A 16,539-nucleotide genomic window follows, 5' to 3' on the forward strand; every position below is an offset into this window, starting at 1 on the left:
TTAGGAATAACGGGACGGGCATGCATAGTCCCAGCAATGGCAAGGAAGCAGGGGATGGGGAAGGATGGGTGAAAAGGCATCCGGCAGCTAAGGACAGACCCCTTGGGAGCTTTGTTCAGGGGGTGGACAGGGAGAATCTGGTTTTGGTACCATCTGTGGCTTTACTTTGGGCTTCTAGGATACTCTGGATGAGTGGCTGTGGCTGCCATCTTAATCTCATTCCCTTGAGCTGAGACGATTAGAAGTGGTCTCCTTGGGGTAACACTCTGTGACTTTCTACAACTGCATTTGAGACCCAGCAGGCTAAGGTGAGCAACTGGGCAAACGGCAGTGTTTGGCTCTGTTGGGGGAACACTCAGCAATGTTAGCAGGACAAGTACTTTTTCTGTTAATTGTTTTTTTTCATTGAGATTTATACATATGAATTGAGAGTCACAGCTTGCTGAGAGGGTTCAAAAGAAGAGTCCTGAAACACATGAAGGGGAGCCCCGGGGTTTGGGTGCCTGGATGCTTCCTAGGGTATCCAGTGCTCTGGTTGCTGCGCCTCCACTATCTACTGTTTGCGGATCATGCCCTTGATGGCCGTCTCCCGGTTGACATAGGTGGCCCAATAGACCAGATTGAAAATGGCAAAGAGCACAGGAAAGATGATGCGGGAAATTTTGTCAACCTTGCTGACACTGTTGTAGGTCTTGGTCTCAGTCGGGATGTCCTGCACGTAGGTGGTCTTGGGCGAAGCAACGAGTGTCGGGGTTGAGGAGGCACTGGCAGTAGCAGCCTTGGAGATGGTGGCGAACTCAGTGTCCTTGGCCAGGTTGATGGGATAGGTGGTCCCCACGATGTTGAAGGTGGTGCTGGTTTTCTTTGTCGGGGCTGCTGGTGTTTTCTTCTAAGGGCCAGAAAAGGTAGGGGAGAAGGGGGCACACAAGAAACGCTAATTAATTCTTTACACAGACCACCTTCAGAGGCTGTGGGGAGGAGGAACCATGAGGAGAGTTAAGAACTAGGGGCCATGAAGCCAATAGCCTTGAGTAGCCAGGTTTGTCTGTAGGGCTCATTGAAGATGAGTTTGCTAAGAGAAAACATGCAGCGTCCTGGTTTACTAGCTATGTGGCTTTGGCCAAGTCGCTTCTCCTTTTTGAGCTTCCATTTCTTCATCTGTAAAATGAGAATCACAATATTTGGCAGAGTTGTTGAGAGGATTACATGAGAGAACGGTGGTAGAAATCACGTGAAAACTGTAAAATGTTGGTCACATGGAGGGTCCTATGGAATCATGTGATTTGATCCTCGCAGTAACCCTAATGAGGTAGGTGGGTCAGGTGACTCCCATTTGACAGATGAGAAAAAGCCTCAGACTGACTGGGCAGAACCCACAACAGCCACCTGGGCTCCTGACTTTTCCCCGGGGCTGCACTGTGCTGTTTTCTATAGGCGCGAGACCCTTTTTGGTTACCCGAGAAATAACTCCAAAAGGCTTCAACCATCAAGTGGCACATCTCCTGTGGGGAAGAGAGCTCGGTGAGTCTGAAAGTCATTTCGTCTTAGAGACACAATAAATACTATGGCATGTTTACATGCATCATTACAACAGTATGTCACCCGTCATGCACCGTAAATGTGTTCACTAAGCTGGGGGGAGCACACCAGGGGTTTCCACTCTTGCAAGGCTTCAGGCAGGAGCCACAGCCTCCCCAGGGAGCTATGCAAATACTCCCTCTGCCACAGCAAAGGCAGGGGCCACTGGGGGAGTGCTAGGGCATTCCCCTTTGGATTTACTTTTCCAGAGTAAAACAAAAAACTCGTTGGGAAACAAGCATGCACACATGTGCCCATTTGTTCTCACATCTATGACCTGTGTATACGTGGACCCTCCATGTAGGAAAGAGAAGAAGAGACAAAGCTCAGGCCTGGATTAGAAGAGACAGGCTGAGGAGGGGAGGCCCAGGGAGCAGGCCAGTCCCAGCCCCAGGCCAAAGGCAGCGGCCCAGCGCAGTCTGCCGTTTGCTGCCTCACTCCCCACTCTGGCCTTTTCTTCCTTCCATCCCTCTTTGTTTCTAGGGAAAAGTGGAGACAGATGAGCTTCAGAAATGCCCAACAATATCTGATGAAAAGTGTTGCCTAGTTGTATCGCCCGAATTTTACACATCTCACCTTTCCTCAGTGTTACTTTGCTTCCCAGCGTCTGCGTTTTATCACTTTACTCCCCTTCTTCCTACTTCTTTCTTTCCTGGGTTTCTCTGCTTCCACCCTCTCTTACTGACTCCTTTCTCCTAATCTCTTTCAATTTCTTTTCTTCTTTACTTTAGCATCCCCATCACTTTGATCCTTTTTCCCCCCTTTAGAATGCACTGCCATTTACTTTCCTGATCGTAATAATAACTTTTACCAAATATTTACTGAGTAGCTACTGGGCCAAGAACTATGCTAGATATTTATGGACAGGTGGGAAGGTTAGAAGATGAGTCAGTTTTAGCCCCTTTTTTCTGGGAGCTCACAGTCCAGCAGGGGGGGAAGAGCCTTGTGAACACGTGATTGCCACACAGTGTGCTCAGAGCTATCACAGACTTGAGCAGAGTGTGATGGGAATTTAGCAGAGGGCGGGGCAAAGTACCTGCAGGTGTTGGAAATGGTGGCTCAGAGAAGGCAATGACCTATGTGAGCTGGGCTACAAAAAGGAAGATGCAGCACAGGCCAAGGACAGTGCTTGTCTGAGGTGTGACAGGAGTGTGCTTGGCTAAGGCCTTGGATGTCATGTTCTCTTCTGCCTGCCTGCGCTGGCTTCAGGGTTTTCAATCAGCGAGGGGAGTGGGGCAAATGAGGGTGTGTTAGTTTAAGTAAATGAACAGTCTAATAGGACATTTAAAAAGCAGTGCTTTGAGGATTGCAATCACATTACAAGTGGAAGGGGGCAGGAATAAGGCTTCCAAAGGTCTTGTAAATGCTTTAAATACTACATGGGACTCCTTTATAATTAGCAAATTCATTGTGTGACTAGACACCTGCTGCTAAATGTCCCTGCTATTAAATAAAAGAGCATTTTATGTGTTTGCCCGCTTACTTATTACTTTGCTTGGTAATCTTCTTTTTTCATGGGTAGACAAAAAAAAAAAAAAAAAAAGGAAAAAAACCTACTACCCTGACTTTGCTGGAAGCTTTCCCATGTTATTTCCTTTAGTCACTTATAAACTGGTTATGACCAAGTCTCCGAAACAATCATTCTGAACAACAAACACTGTCTTTAGCTCCATGGGCACTTTGTATTCTATGGGTGGGGAAAAGCAGCAGTTGATTTAATTGCAGATTTTATAATAAAGGAAATGTACGTTTTGATTTCCCTCGCCCTTTCCCACATGGTACATTTTAGTCAGCCAGTATAATTTTTTTTTTACCAAAGTTGTCAAAGAAGGAAATCAAAGCAAAAGTTGTGTCTAGAAGACAGGGGGAGGAGACAGAGATTAATGGTTAATATTTCTGCATTTACTTTTCTAATACTTCTCTATGCTCTGGAATTTGAGGCATACAAACTCGACTGACTTAACTTTGACTGAGTTGCAATTCCATTCCTGCCTCCCAACAGCCACCCAATTTCCCGAACTCCAGTTTTCAGAAGTGGAGCAAAGTAATAGAGTGTATGCTATGTGGGATTCAAAGGCGAATCAGAACAATGACAACACCCGCCCCCCCCCCCGCCAGTTTTTCAAATGGGCAAAGGACTTGAATAGACAGTTCTCCAAAGAAGATGTACAAATGATCAACAAGCACATGAAAAGACACTCAACATCACTAGTTATTAGGGGAAAGCAAATCAAAACTATAACGAGGTATCACCTCACACCCATTGGGATGCGCCTACTATCAACAACAACAACAAAACCCGGAAAATAACAAGTGTTGGCAAGGATGTGGAGAAATTGGAATCCTCATGCAAATATTGGGAATGTAAAATGGTGTAGCCGCTATGGAAAATGCTATGTTGGTTCCTCAAAAATTTTTAAACAGAATTGAGATATGACACAGCAATTCCACTTCTGGGTATATACCTCCCCAAACTGAGAGCAAGGTCTCAGATATTTGCACACCCACTGTCACAGCAGCATAATTCCCAATAGCCAAAAAGTGGAAGCAACCCAAGTGTCCATAGAGAGAAGGATGGATGAACAAAATATGGTCCATCCATACAATGGAATATTACTCAGCCTTAAAAAGAAAGGAAATTCTGACACAACATGGATGAACCTTGGGGATATTATGCTAAGTGGAAGAAGCCAGATACAAAAAGACAAATACTGTGATTCCACTTAGAGGAGGGCACTTAAGAGTAGTCAGATTCATAGAGACAGAAAGTAGAATGGTGGCTGCCAGAGGAAGGGTAGAAGGAAGAATGGAGATTTGTTTTTTAACGGGGACAGAGTTTAGGTTTTGCAAGATGAAGAATTCTGGAAATTGGTTGTACAACATTGTGAATATACTTAACACTACCGAACTGTGCACTTAGATTAATTAAAAAATAAGAGAGAACTAAAATATAAGGGAGAAAGCACAAGAAACATACGGAGAGTCATAAATGAGTCACAGGAATTCAAAAACAGAAAGGAGCATGCGGAATTAGGAGGGCATCAATCAGCCAGTAGAAAGGGGAGAAAATGCAGCTAGAAGAAAAGTAATCCCTTGCACCAGTTTTCTGAGAGGGTGGGAGGTATCCAGAGTATAAGTGGTGAATTACCTGGGGCCAGATCACAGCTAAGGAAAGCGTAGATGAGACTCAAATACTATCTACATATGCTTTGGTGGGAAGAGAAGTAAGTTAAGGCAAATCTCATACAATGGCTTTTAGATTCCCCATGGAGAAGGTGAAGGGGCTATTCAAGATTTAAAATAGATTATAGGGAACAGAAGACAGAACTGCTTAGGGACACAGGGAAGGGGTACAGGCACGTGTGAAGGAGCAGCAGAATTCAAGAGCATAAGCTCATAAATGTGAGCAGTAGTACGTCAATGTCTGTGGATTTCTTCAGAGAGAAGCACCGGAGTTGAACTGAAGTGAGTGAGGAAAGTGCTGGGGAGTGACAGCAGTGTACTCCATGTAGCCAAGACTGGACAGAAAAGCAAGGAAAATAAGGAACTGTGGATTTTGAGAAACTACAGAGATCATTCATTCACTTGGTAAGTATTTACTGAGTGTCTACTACATGGCAGGTTCTGTGCTAGGTGCTAGGGGTACAGCAGTGAACAGGAAAACATGGCCCCTGCCCTCAAGGAGCTCTCGCATTTCAGAGAAGGGGGTCATGTGATAAACATGTAAGCAACTAAACATATGCAGTAAATGCTAGTCAGAGAAAGTCTCTCTGAGAAGGTGAGCAGAGATCTGAATAAAGTGAGAAAGCAAACCATGAAAAGATCTGAACAACGAAACTTCCAGAGAGAGAAAATAGTAGTGACAAAGCACTTGTGCTTGGAATGAGTGACTTGTACAAGGATCATCAAGGAGGCCACTTGTGACTTAAGTGGGGTAAATGGGGGGGAAAAAAGGACGTTAAGAGATATTATCACAGATCTGGGGACCAGATCCTATTAGGCTTTGAAAGCCATGGTAAGGATTATGGATTTTGATCTCAGTGTAGCAGGAAGCCATTCAAGGATTTTGAGCAAAAGTTTTCTAATTTACCATTTTATTTTATATTTTTTAATACTTTTATTTATTTTAAGTGTGTTTTTCCAGGACCCGTCAGCTCCAAGTCATGTAGTTGTTTCAATCTAGTTGTGGAGGGCGCAGCTCACAGTGGCCCATGTGGGGATTGAACCGGCAACCTTGTTGTTAAGAGCACCACACTCTAAGCAACTGAGCTAACCGGCTGCCCCAATTTACCACTTTAAATGATCATTCTAAGTGTTGGGCAGAGAATGGATGGTTGTCATGAAAGTAGAGGAATAAAATTAAGAGGCTAATCCAATGAGGATAGTGAGAGATATGGTAATTGAATGCAAAGGAAAATATCAAGGAACTAAGGGAAAAACAGGCAATCCTAACGTATGAGAATCCAGGTGAAGATCTGGAGCTTCAAAAGAGACATCTTTAGTGTAAAAGATGGATGAATAATGGTCTGAAAGCAGTACTGGAGACCAAGAGGATGAGAACTATACTTGTAGGGAATGGGAGTGAGACGATTAGCAGCTTCTGCCAAACAGTGGGACGGAAATCTCAGCTCAGAAATGGGTGTTAGTTAAGAGGGTTAGCTGCAGGGGTCATTCAGTCAACAAGCTGGTGGTGCTGAATGGTGTATTTTCCAATGAACGGGAGTTCCTGGGGGAAGGTAAGGAAAGTTTATGAGGGGTAGGAGAACAGATAAGTCTAGAGAAAGGCGCAGCAGAGTACAAGGTTACGAAGTGAAGGGAGGACACATAACCACAAAGGTACTGACAATTTGAGCACTGACCAAGGATGACATGGAGGTGAGCCCTGTAGAATAGATGACCTCACATGTCCACAAAGAAGTTATCATGAGGCTTTCCGATACCAAGTGACAGTTCCAAACATACTAATGCCATTGGCTGACTTAACTCTGATGGCCTTCCTAGCAAAACAAAACAAAAAACAAAATAACAAAACACTAGAACAAGTATTACAGGTAGTCCGATTTATTCATTTCCAAAGCCCTTACCTACTGGTAGAAACAGTAGTTGTGACTGGTCGGGGGAACAACTCAGAGCTCATGTGACAGAACTGACCTCAGGCTCAATTCTAGTTTATGATGTCAGATGGGTCATTGAATTGAAAAACAAAGACAGAACTTGGAGTGGTTGCAAATAGTGTAATGCAGTTGTGAAAATCCTATATATGAAATGAGCATGGAGAGAATACTGTTGATAAGATGATGAAGAAAACTAGAGTGAAATGGCCAGGTGGGGTGAGCATCAAAGTTCAAGGCAATTTGTGTGACGTCAAGGAGCAGGTAAAGCCCTGGACGCAGCAAGGAAGGAATGGAAGGGTGGCTTCCACTTGCAATGGCAGCTGAGGAAGTAGTTTCCTCAAAAACCCAGCCAAGTTACAGTTAAAAAGAGAAAAAATGTTGAGGGAGCATTGGTTTTCTCTCTCCTATGACCCTGAGCACTTGGTCCCGTATCAGGGCTCTGTATGTATATATGTACATATACCTTACTTTCCTCCTTAGACCATCAGCAACTAAGTACTAGGGTCATGCAATGTTTAGCTCTGCATCCCACAGATATTCCAGAAATGACTGCTGGTTTTGTTTGTTTGTTTGAATTGATTTGCCAGTGGTGGAATATGTTTGTTGTCAGGGCATTTATGTCTACTGTAGAAGGGGATGGGAAAACAACTTAATCCACAGTGACTTTCATTCATCCCAGAGAAAATACCAATGGGTGACTTGATTTGTGGCTATGTTCACAGGAATGGCCCCATAGGTTTAAAAGCATTCATGATAAGAAACGAAACTTTTTCAAGACCTGGACAGAAGTCGAGCGTGTTCTCTAATGTGAAATAAGATAAAATATCATTCTACAGCATTCAAATAGTCGTATTTGAAAATTAGAAAAAGAGCCTAAGAATGACTGTTTCCAAAATTAAGGTAAGAATTTATGAATATTTTAAAAGCAGCTCTAAGAATAATAATTATATTCTTGTTAAATGTACAGGTTTATTTCTTCTTTTTAATTTGCTTTTATTTTTAATTTTCAAAAATTTAACCAAAGTAATAATATAGTTTTTACTAAAATAGAACTTAAAAGCTGACAATGAAAACCAGGAAACCCACACCCCAATGCACCCCAACCTTGTCCAGAAACAAGTAATTATTTTTAATTCTCTTAGTTGATACTTCTAATAGTTATTTCTATATTTCTAAATAATGTGCTTATACGTCTATCAGTTTTACACATAATCATCTTTTCATGATAATGATTTGCCTCAACTTATGCAACCTTTCCTCTATCCTCCAATAAAATTATAGCAATATTTTCACTTCAATCAATACTCAGTGGTGATGTCATTATAGAGTGCTATATAAATACCTCTAGCCTCCTGCTCCAAACTTGGGACTTCCCCTCATTTATCTCCTCGGTCAGACACTCTCTTTTCTGGATCCAATGTCTTTCTCTTTATGTTTTACTCTCGTTTTAACAGAACATACCCTTCAGTATCTTCAGAAGGTGGAGTGCTGGGAAGTGACATTTCTGAGTTCTTCCAGGTCTGAAGATGACCACTTATTTACTCTTACTTAACTGATACTACTTTGGCTAGGCTTAGGATTCTAGGTTGGAAACCATTTGTCCCTCCAGTTGATGAGATTTCCTGCTCCACTATCTTCGAGCATCCAAGGCAGTTGAGAAGTCTGATGCCATTCTGCTAATAATTTCTTTGTAGATAACATTTGTTTTCTCCTCAAATCTTTTTAGACTGTCGCTTTATTCCTGATTTTCTGAAAATTCATGTTGATGTGCCTTTATGTGAACGTATGAGGACACTTTCAATCTGGAGGCTTATATCTCCATTTGTAACAAGTGTCTTGTATTAGTTCTTTAACTTCCTTCAGTCCCTTTTCTCCGTTCACTGCAGCTTCTGAGTTGGATGGACTTCCTGGATTCATCCCTAAGTCTCCTAGCTTTTCTTTTACATTCTCATTCCCTCCCTCCCTCCCTCCCTCCCTCCCTCCCTCCCTCCCTCCCCTGCTTATAGGGAGATTTCCTCCAGTTTATTTTCCCACCTCTCTATTGAAAATTTTATTTTGGCAATTCTTTTTAATTTTAAGAGCTCTTTCTATTCTCTGATTTTCTTCTTATATTAGCATTGTATTCCTGTTTCACAGATATGATATATTTACAAATATAAGATACCAGTTAGTTTTGTTTTTCTTAAATACTCTTTAATTCCCTAAATTTTCTCTCTTCCCTCCCAGATGAGTTGGTTTTGAGTTTTGGTTTTTTGTTGTTGTTTTTTTTAATTTTTGCTTTTCTCTTTCACATCACAAACTTCACTTTGGTAATCCTTGCTGTCTCAATATTATTTGGCAACATAAAAGATGTCTATCTCTGCTCAGTGTCCCTGAGCTGGACTTGTTGATTGGTAGACTATGATTTAAAACCTTCAGTTGGAAGCAAATCGCTTCATGGGGTATTCCCAATATGTAAAGGACTTTTCTTTGGAGACATTCAGCTTCTTTAGAAAGAAGAGAAACTTCTGCTGTTCTTCTGGAAAGTATACATCTGGCTGGAAACATATCATGTTGGGCAGGCTCTGAGGTCTTAACTACTCTGTACACAGACTTTTAACCAACCCCCTTAGTTGTTTTATTCTCTGCTGTACCTAGCACCTCCAACACCGAGTTTCTCTGGGGTTCTATCTTAGTCCAGATTGATAAATCAGTTCTTACTCTCCTTCCACATTTATTTATTCTAAAAAATGCATTAAAACTCTTGTCTAACTGCAATCCCTTCTGCAGTTCTCCTGGTGGCTGTGGGTTTATACCTATTTTACTTCTTTACTCTCATTGTAGTGGGATCTTTAAAAGAAGCAGTGCTAAACATGAAGTCGATCCTCAGAAGCCCACACGTCATCTATTTTTCAGAGCGTTATCATAAGCTAGTTTTTTGTCTTCATTTGAAAATCAAGTTATGTCTCCACCTGTTCCTTCTTTTCCTTTGCAATATCCCTTGTTACATTTTACCTTACTTTTCATCATAGTACAGATCAGAAATAGATTTTTAAATCATTTATATTATTTTTAAACAGTTTCATGCTTATCCATTCTAGCTCTATGAAGTAAATAAGGTCTAATATGTCTCTCTAAAGTAAGGAAAAAGAAACTAAAGTAAGTTAAGATTAAATTCCAAAATTTTTACTTTCAATGCACTTCTTTTTTTTCTTCTGTGGGTCAGTGGTTTTCCATGTTTGTTCCTTCACATTGTAGCAGTGTAGACAAAGAATAGCATCCTCACGTTAGAGATCCGTTTTTATACATTCCATAGGTTTTTCTTTCAAATCTCATAATTAACTTCTTTTAGATTAATAAATTGACATCAGAGAGGGACTAAGGAGGGTGACTGAGCTCATCATCTTTGCAGAAGAGTTTTAGACAATTCTTTTTTTCATTTTCAGCACTCCTTGGACTTGGGAAATGGTCTCATTTTTGACATCTACAGCCTCTTAACAATTTACTCTAGTTCTCTCTCTGCCTTCACACCACCCACATACTTCTTCTCGGACAGAAAAGTACAAATCTATCACATTTTCACAAGACATCCCTGATAGCCCTTCAGAAATCTGAAATGAGCAATTATCATTTGAGGCATTTCTTCCTCCTCCATTGTAGTAACAACCAAACTGGAACAGTGTGTTTAAACATGGCCCAACCAGTACAGAATAAAAAGAGCTTCCCAACTCACTTACTCTAGGTAATTCTTAACTCAATCTCCAATCAAATTTGCCTTTTCGAGAGTTATATCACATGGAAAGCTTACATTAAATTGGCTTCCCCCTATATCTCAGCATCTTATTTATAATATACAATTACTATTAAGTTTTTCTATCCCAGAACTATTTCTCTATCTATGTGTAAGAACTTGTTTGATTTAGCAAATGTTAATCTTTAGATTTTAGCATGTTCTCTCAAACTTCAGAAATTTTTTGATTCATAATTCAGAAGATACTCCTTTCCAACCAATGTTCACTAATGGCAGCTTACAAATTTGAATCTGCTGTCTTATATGTCTTCATTTGAGTCATTGATGATCACATTTAAGAGGGAAGGGTCAAAGATGAAGACCTGTGGATTATCACAGGGACATCCATTTAGGTTGATGTCCACCCAACTGTCAATTCTGTTTGACTTCAATTGATCAACCAACTATATCGGCCTAAGTGTAATATTTTTTCAACTACTGTTTCTTCTTCATGAAGGCACAGTTTAAAAAGTTATGCAGATGTCTTGATAAAGTCTATGCTATTTCCTGTCACCAGTCTAGCAGACTTTTCATACAATTTCTTAAGATTAGTTTGGCATAATTTCTTCTTAGTGAACTCAGGCTGGATATCAGGAAGTAGTGCTAATTGCTCTTAAAACATCTATTTAATAATATAATCTAGGGACCTTTCAGTTTAATATGTCAGAGTGAGGACATCTTCCCTTTCTTCTCCTCTCTGGAACTAACCAAAAACTACAAGGAAAATGAGATAGAAACCAAAACTCCATCTTTGATGAAACTTGAATTTTTAACCCTGATCCCCCAAAGTAAAAGCTCCCAAATACAGTAAAACTTGGGTCAGGGTGAAGAAGACACTGAGGATGCCTACTGTTCTGGATTTCAGGCCAAGAATAGAGTCCTGACACACTGGAGGCACGATCTAAGGAAACAAATGACCCCTGTTTTGAAACAAATCAGTTTTCTGGCTGGTAGTGAGAATAGCCTGGAACACGGTTTGGCCACCACATAATGGCAGAGGAGGTGGAGACTGGAAAAACGAAAGGATATAATACTACGCACACTCACAAGCATACACCCCTGCACCATGCACAGAGGGCTTTCCTTTGAGCAAGGGAAATTTCTTGCTAGTTAGAAGCAGAATTACAACTAAAAGGAGGCATACTCATAAGAATTTATAGACAACAGATGGTGCTCAAACTACTCACTCTCAAGTATTCACTCTCAACTACTCACTACTGCCCTACTCCCTCTCTCAGTCCCTCCGCAAAATGATACTTTCACACAAAGCAGGGCTAGTAAAGAACTCCTCTAATGAAACTTCAAGTAATAACTGAAAACAAACTAATATGGTACCGATGCAAAATATGTTGCCAAAAGGAGGGAAAATGACCAATAAAGGATTGTGGAACACGACACAAAACAAACAAAGGACAGATTAAAAATAAGTCAGGCAGAGAACATAAAATTAATGTAAGAAAAAATAATACTACCATATAAATGAAGGTGAATAGACACTCGTGAACATGGTCACAGGCATGGAAGACAGGCTTGAGAAAAATGAGCAAAATGAGAGTTAAAAATTATTAGAGCAAAGTGGTAGACAGGGAAGACAAAGTTCTATGATATGTATAATTTGTGCTTCTAGGAAGAGAACACAACAAAGATGTGTTTCAGGAAAGCTTTCCTGAAACAAAGACAACTGTGAATCCTTTGGTTTAAAGGGCAAAATGCTGTCCTGGGAACAATTCACACAGATGGATCAAGATATATCCTTGTAAAGCAACTGGAATTTGTAAATAAGAGAAACATGCACATTGGCTTGTAGGCCATAAAATCAAGTCCCCTATCATGTGAGAGATTCTCGGGCTGGTTTTAAATTTCTCCATAACAACATTCACTGCTAGAATTGCGTCTAACCGTCAATGTCTACATGGACACCAGAGAAAGAGAATGTGACCACGAACTGTAAAATAGCTCAACTATCATTCAGGTATACACACAACTGACAATTTTACACATGCAAGATAGTAGGAAATATGGTTCTCAAGAGCCTTTCTTAAAGAAACTTGTAAAGGATAGCCTAAAGGAACCAGACAATGAATGGGAAAATCAATAAAAGGACTATTTTGAGAAGAGAGCCCATTTAAATGCAGAACTATGACTAATCAACTATAGGAATTATGGCTGCATAAAAGCATGTAAATGATATAAAACTTGACATTTCAGAAACAGTAGTATAACAAACAAAACTTAGGAGATGACACAGACTGGTAGAGAGAGAAGGTAAAAGGTAAGATAAGTATACTAATTTCCTTCTATCTTGTAGTGGGTAAGGGGTCGACAGACCCTGTTCATGGCTGATAAATCAAGTATTAGATAGGTAAATATGCTTTAAGAACACAAAGGTAACAACTAGACTAAGTGTAATAAACCAACCAAAAAAATTCCTATGGTAGAGTAGATGAAGTAGAAATACGATTATTTCTTCATAATTTATAGCAAAGAGTTAATAAATTCTATCAAAATAAATAGCTAAAATCTATTCTAAAATTTTGCCAACTCATTGGTCTGTATTCTATGGAAGATATATATTTTCCTCCAGTTTGAAAAAAATTTTCATTATCTTTTCTCCATGATTCTTCAAAGTACTGGAATGTTTCTGGGATCACATCTGCCAGATTTTTTTTTTTTTTCATCTTTGGATAATCTTCATCTGTATCTAGAGATCTGAAATCTTTTAAATCAGCCGAAGACAACAATTGAGTTCACTGTATTCATGTTTTATTCTTACCAATTCCAGTTGGTTTATTTTTTTCTCTCTCTTTTCTTCCTTCCTATCCATCCACCAATCCAACTAAATTTGTTCTGTTTTTACTACAAGTCAGATGCTGTACAAGGATGCTGGCTAGTTAGAAAGATGATGCAGACAAGCATCTGCCCTCAAGAAGTTCAGACTAGGAAGTAGGCAAATAACTCGAATACAAATAAATGCTTTTAATATCAGGGGCACCTTCCCCACTCTGCTCCCCAAGAAAAGCTAAAGCTATCTGGATGATTCTGGAAAGACTCTATGGAGAAAATAGCATTTCATCTGGGTCTTAAAGAATGAGTAGGTCTTCACCAGGCAGGAAAAAAGAAAAGAATGTTCCAGGTAGAGTAAAAACTAAACAAAGACACAGAAGGAATCATGATCACTGGCTTGACTGTAATGGGAACATACTGGAAAGTGAGGGGCAGAGGTGACCCTAGAGATTGTTCCCGGGGTTGAAGACAGAGTCCACTCTTCTGGGTGACTTTGTCAGTACAAAGGGGTCCCCTTGAGTCTAGCAGTATCGCACTTAGGTTTGGTCCCTCACCACAACACATCAACCCTCCACAATACCCACCCTCCTTTCTTTGCCCCCAGCAAACACTCCACATTGCCAGGAAGCACTCCAGTTGAGAACTGGATTGATCACCCCAGTGAATAGCACACAGCCCTGGCCAGTTCCCACAAGCTGCAGGCTACCCACTCCTGGTTCCAATACAGTTCTCGCAGGGAGTGCTTCCCAGCCCCCATCCTTGCTTATCTCACCTTCATCTCCAGGGCTTCTGGCACCTTCTTGCCTTCCCAAGCCCAGCTCCGTTTGGTGAAGTAGTTGACGGTGGCAAATTCAATCAGCGCAGAAAATACAAAGGCATAACAGACAGCTATGAACCAATCCATGGCCGTCGCATATGCCACTTTAGGTAAGGAGTTTCTGGCACTGATACTCAAGGTGGTCATGGTGAGAACAGTGGTGACACCTGGGGAGAGAGAAGAGAACCAGTTGCCCCTTACAGACATTTACAGCATATCTGACGAGATCACCAATTTCCTACTTGAAAGGAGGAGCTATACCCCACTCAAACAGCACCTTTCAAGTGAAAACCAGAGAATGTCAAAGTGGGGTGGTTCTACCCCACCCCAATTCTCACAGTAATAGGAATCTCCAGTACAGCATTTCTAAAAGTTGTCCTCTAGCCTCTGCTTAAACATTTCCATTGAAAAGTAGGTAACATTTCATTGGAAGACAGCATTGTAATTAGAAAAACCCACCTTATGAGCTGAAACCTGCCTTCCTCTAGCTCCTAGCCCACTGACTGATCTCAGTTCTTTCTCTGGCAACACAGGAAAGAAAAGCCTGTTCCCTCCTCTCTGGCCACAGTTCCTCATGAATCTGTTCATCTCCAGAATGAACACAGCCAGTTCCTTCTCTTGCTTCTCCTCCTCCCTCATTCTGGTATTTCTCTTAAGAACAGCCCAGAGCTGAGCCCAAGACTCAGGACATGGTCTGAGGTCAGTAGGATATTCACCTCCCAAACTGTGGACACAATTCGCCTTAATAATGCAAAAAACTATTGTGGCAAATGGTTCTTTAGATGCATTACAGTCTAGGTCCTATTGAGCTTCATAGACAACCAAAGCTACTCCAATATTTATTTCTTGTGAGTTTTTGCCAAACCACAACTTGCATTTAGATCAATTGATTCTTTTTCTTGGTATTATTAACCTAAACTTAAGGCTTTCCTTTATTCACTTTTAAATTCTATTTTATTTTTTTCTAAGCTGTTCATATTTTAGATATACAGATGAGCTGCATAGGCTTGTGGTTAACAGTATGAGCTTTAGAGTCAGACTGAAATACTGGCAATCCCACTTACTATGATCTTGAAGAAGGTGTTTTACCCCCTCAGCCTCAGTTTTATCATGTGGAAAATGTGTGTCATGATACCAGACTCAGATTTGTTTGGGGTCCGGTGAGATGATGTTTACACAGCCTATGGCACAGCATCTGGCACATGGTAATCACTCACGTAGTAGTTTCTATAATGAACATTAATCTTATTTATAGTATTGTCATATGTTTAATTATGGTAGTATCATTATAAACCCATTTTAACAATATTGTCATAATTTTATAATTGTTAGCAACAGTAGTCTAGTCTTGAATACCTACACTAGAAGTTAGAAGTCCTGAGTTCTGCCACTTACTTGCTTTGTATCTTGGGCAATTTCCTTAATTTCTCTGTGCCTTCATTCCTTTATATAGTGATATAAGTGAAAACCCAGACTGGAAAAGTCTCAGCACAGTTTCAACAAACACCCTAAAGGAGCACCAATGCATAAACTAGGCGGAGCGTCATCAAGGCGGATTAGCAAAAACACGTTTTAAGCCATGTCAGGATTCAGCCGCAGGGCTGGTGCCTATTAACGAACGATCTGAATTGGTGGCCTTGTAAGCTCTGAGAATGGACCAAAGGCTCAGTAACCTGCTGACCACACGGAGCGAGGAGTAATTCATGGGAGAAACAAGTCGCCGCATTTCTGGTTATGAGCAGATGCGGTTGTCCCCTCCTGGCACATCCACAGCAGTGGGCCAAATGCGTGGACAGAGAGAACTCCACTGAAACACAAGTGTGTCTGTGCCATATTTCAGCAGAGACTTTTAGAGTGCTAGCCTGTCGCGCTTAGAACTGTTATCGTGTGACAAGCTCTTAGCGAGTCCGAGCTGGGAGCACTCTCAATAAAGCATTTGGTACACTTCATGGATGGGCAAAGAGGTTTGGCATTTTAAAAGAGATCCAGGCCTGCCACTCAGCGCTTCTCTTTCCAGACACTTCTGCATTGTTTTTTTTTTGGTGACTGCCCCGCCTCACTTCCTTTGAGAGCTTCTAAAAGTCTAGTATACTTCCTTGATAACACATGTCTGTTCCACCAAACCGGGGAGTTGCCTGAGAGCAGGGGCTGTGGGTAACCCGTCTGTATGTCCTCAACCCCAAAGACATACATGAGTGGGACTGCCTGTGGCACAGCACCACACCTGCTCCCATCAGAGTGAATAACGCCCTTTTCCTATAGTAACTATAGCGCTGTTATTCTTATCATAATATACCGTATTTCCCTGAAAATAAGACCTACCCCAAAAATAAGCCCCAGTTAAGATCTCATCCAGATGGACTCATTGAGTACGTTACCACGATGTCCCAGAAGAAGACGACGTGACTGTAATTGAATAAATGTAGATTGTTGTACATGAAAAAAATAAGACATCACCTGAAAATAAGCCCTAATGG

The 16,539-nt window shown here is 41.0% G+C and overlaps 1 protein-coding gene across 4 annotated transcripts in view; it reads right to left on the reverse strand.

Moving 5' to 3' along the window:
• Positions 1 to 395: 395 nt before the first annotated feature.
• GABRA3 (gamma-aminobutyric acid type A receptor subunit alpha3) overlaps positions 396 to 16,539 on the reverse strand; it is a 192,712-nt gene continuing 176,568 nt past the window's right edge. For 2 of the 4 annotated variants that reach the window (XM_019711246.2, XM_019711247.2), the window contains exons 9-10: positions 14,018 to 14,229; positions 404 to 889 (exon numbers count right to left, since the gene is read on the reverse strand). In XM_019711246.2, coding sequence (XP_019566805.1) covers positions 554 to 889; positions 14,018 to 14,229 — 548 coding nt within the window. In that variant the 3' untranslated portion in view covers positions 404 to 553. Of the gene's footprint in view, positions 890 to 1,190; positions 1,503 to 14,017; positions 14,230 to 16,539 lie in introns of those variants that run through there. The other 2 variants (XM_019711245.2, XM_074323611.1) reach the window with 2 other exon arrangements.

The sequence above is a fragment of the Rhinolophus sinicus genome, chromosome X (assembly GCF_036562045.2).
Source record: "Rhinolophus sinicus isolate RSC01 chromosome X, ASM3656204v1, whole genome shotgun sequence".
Taxonomy (NCBI): Eukaryota; Metazoa; Chordata; class Mammalia; order Chiroptera; family Rhinolophidae; genus Rhinolophus; species Rhinolophus sinicus.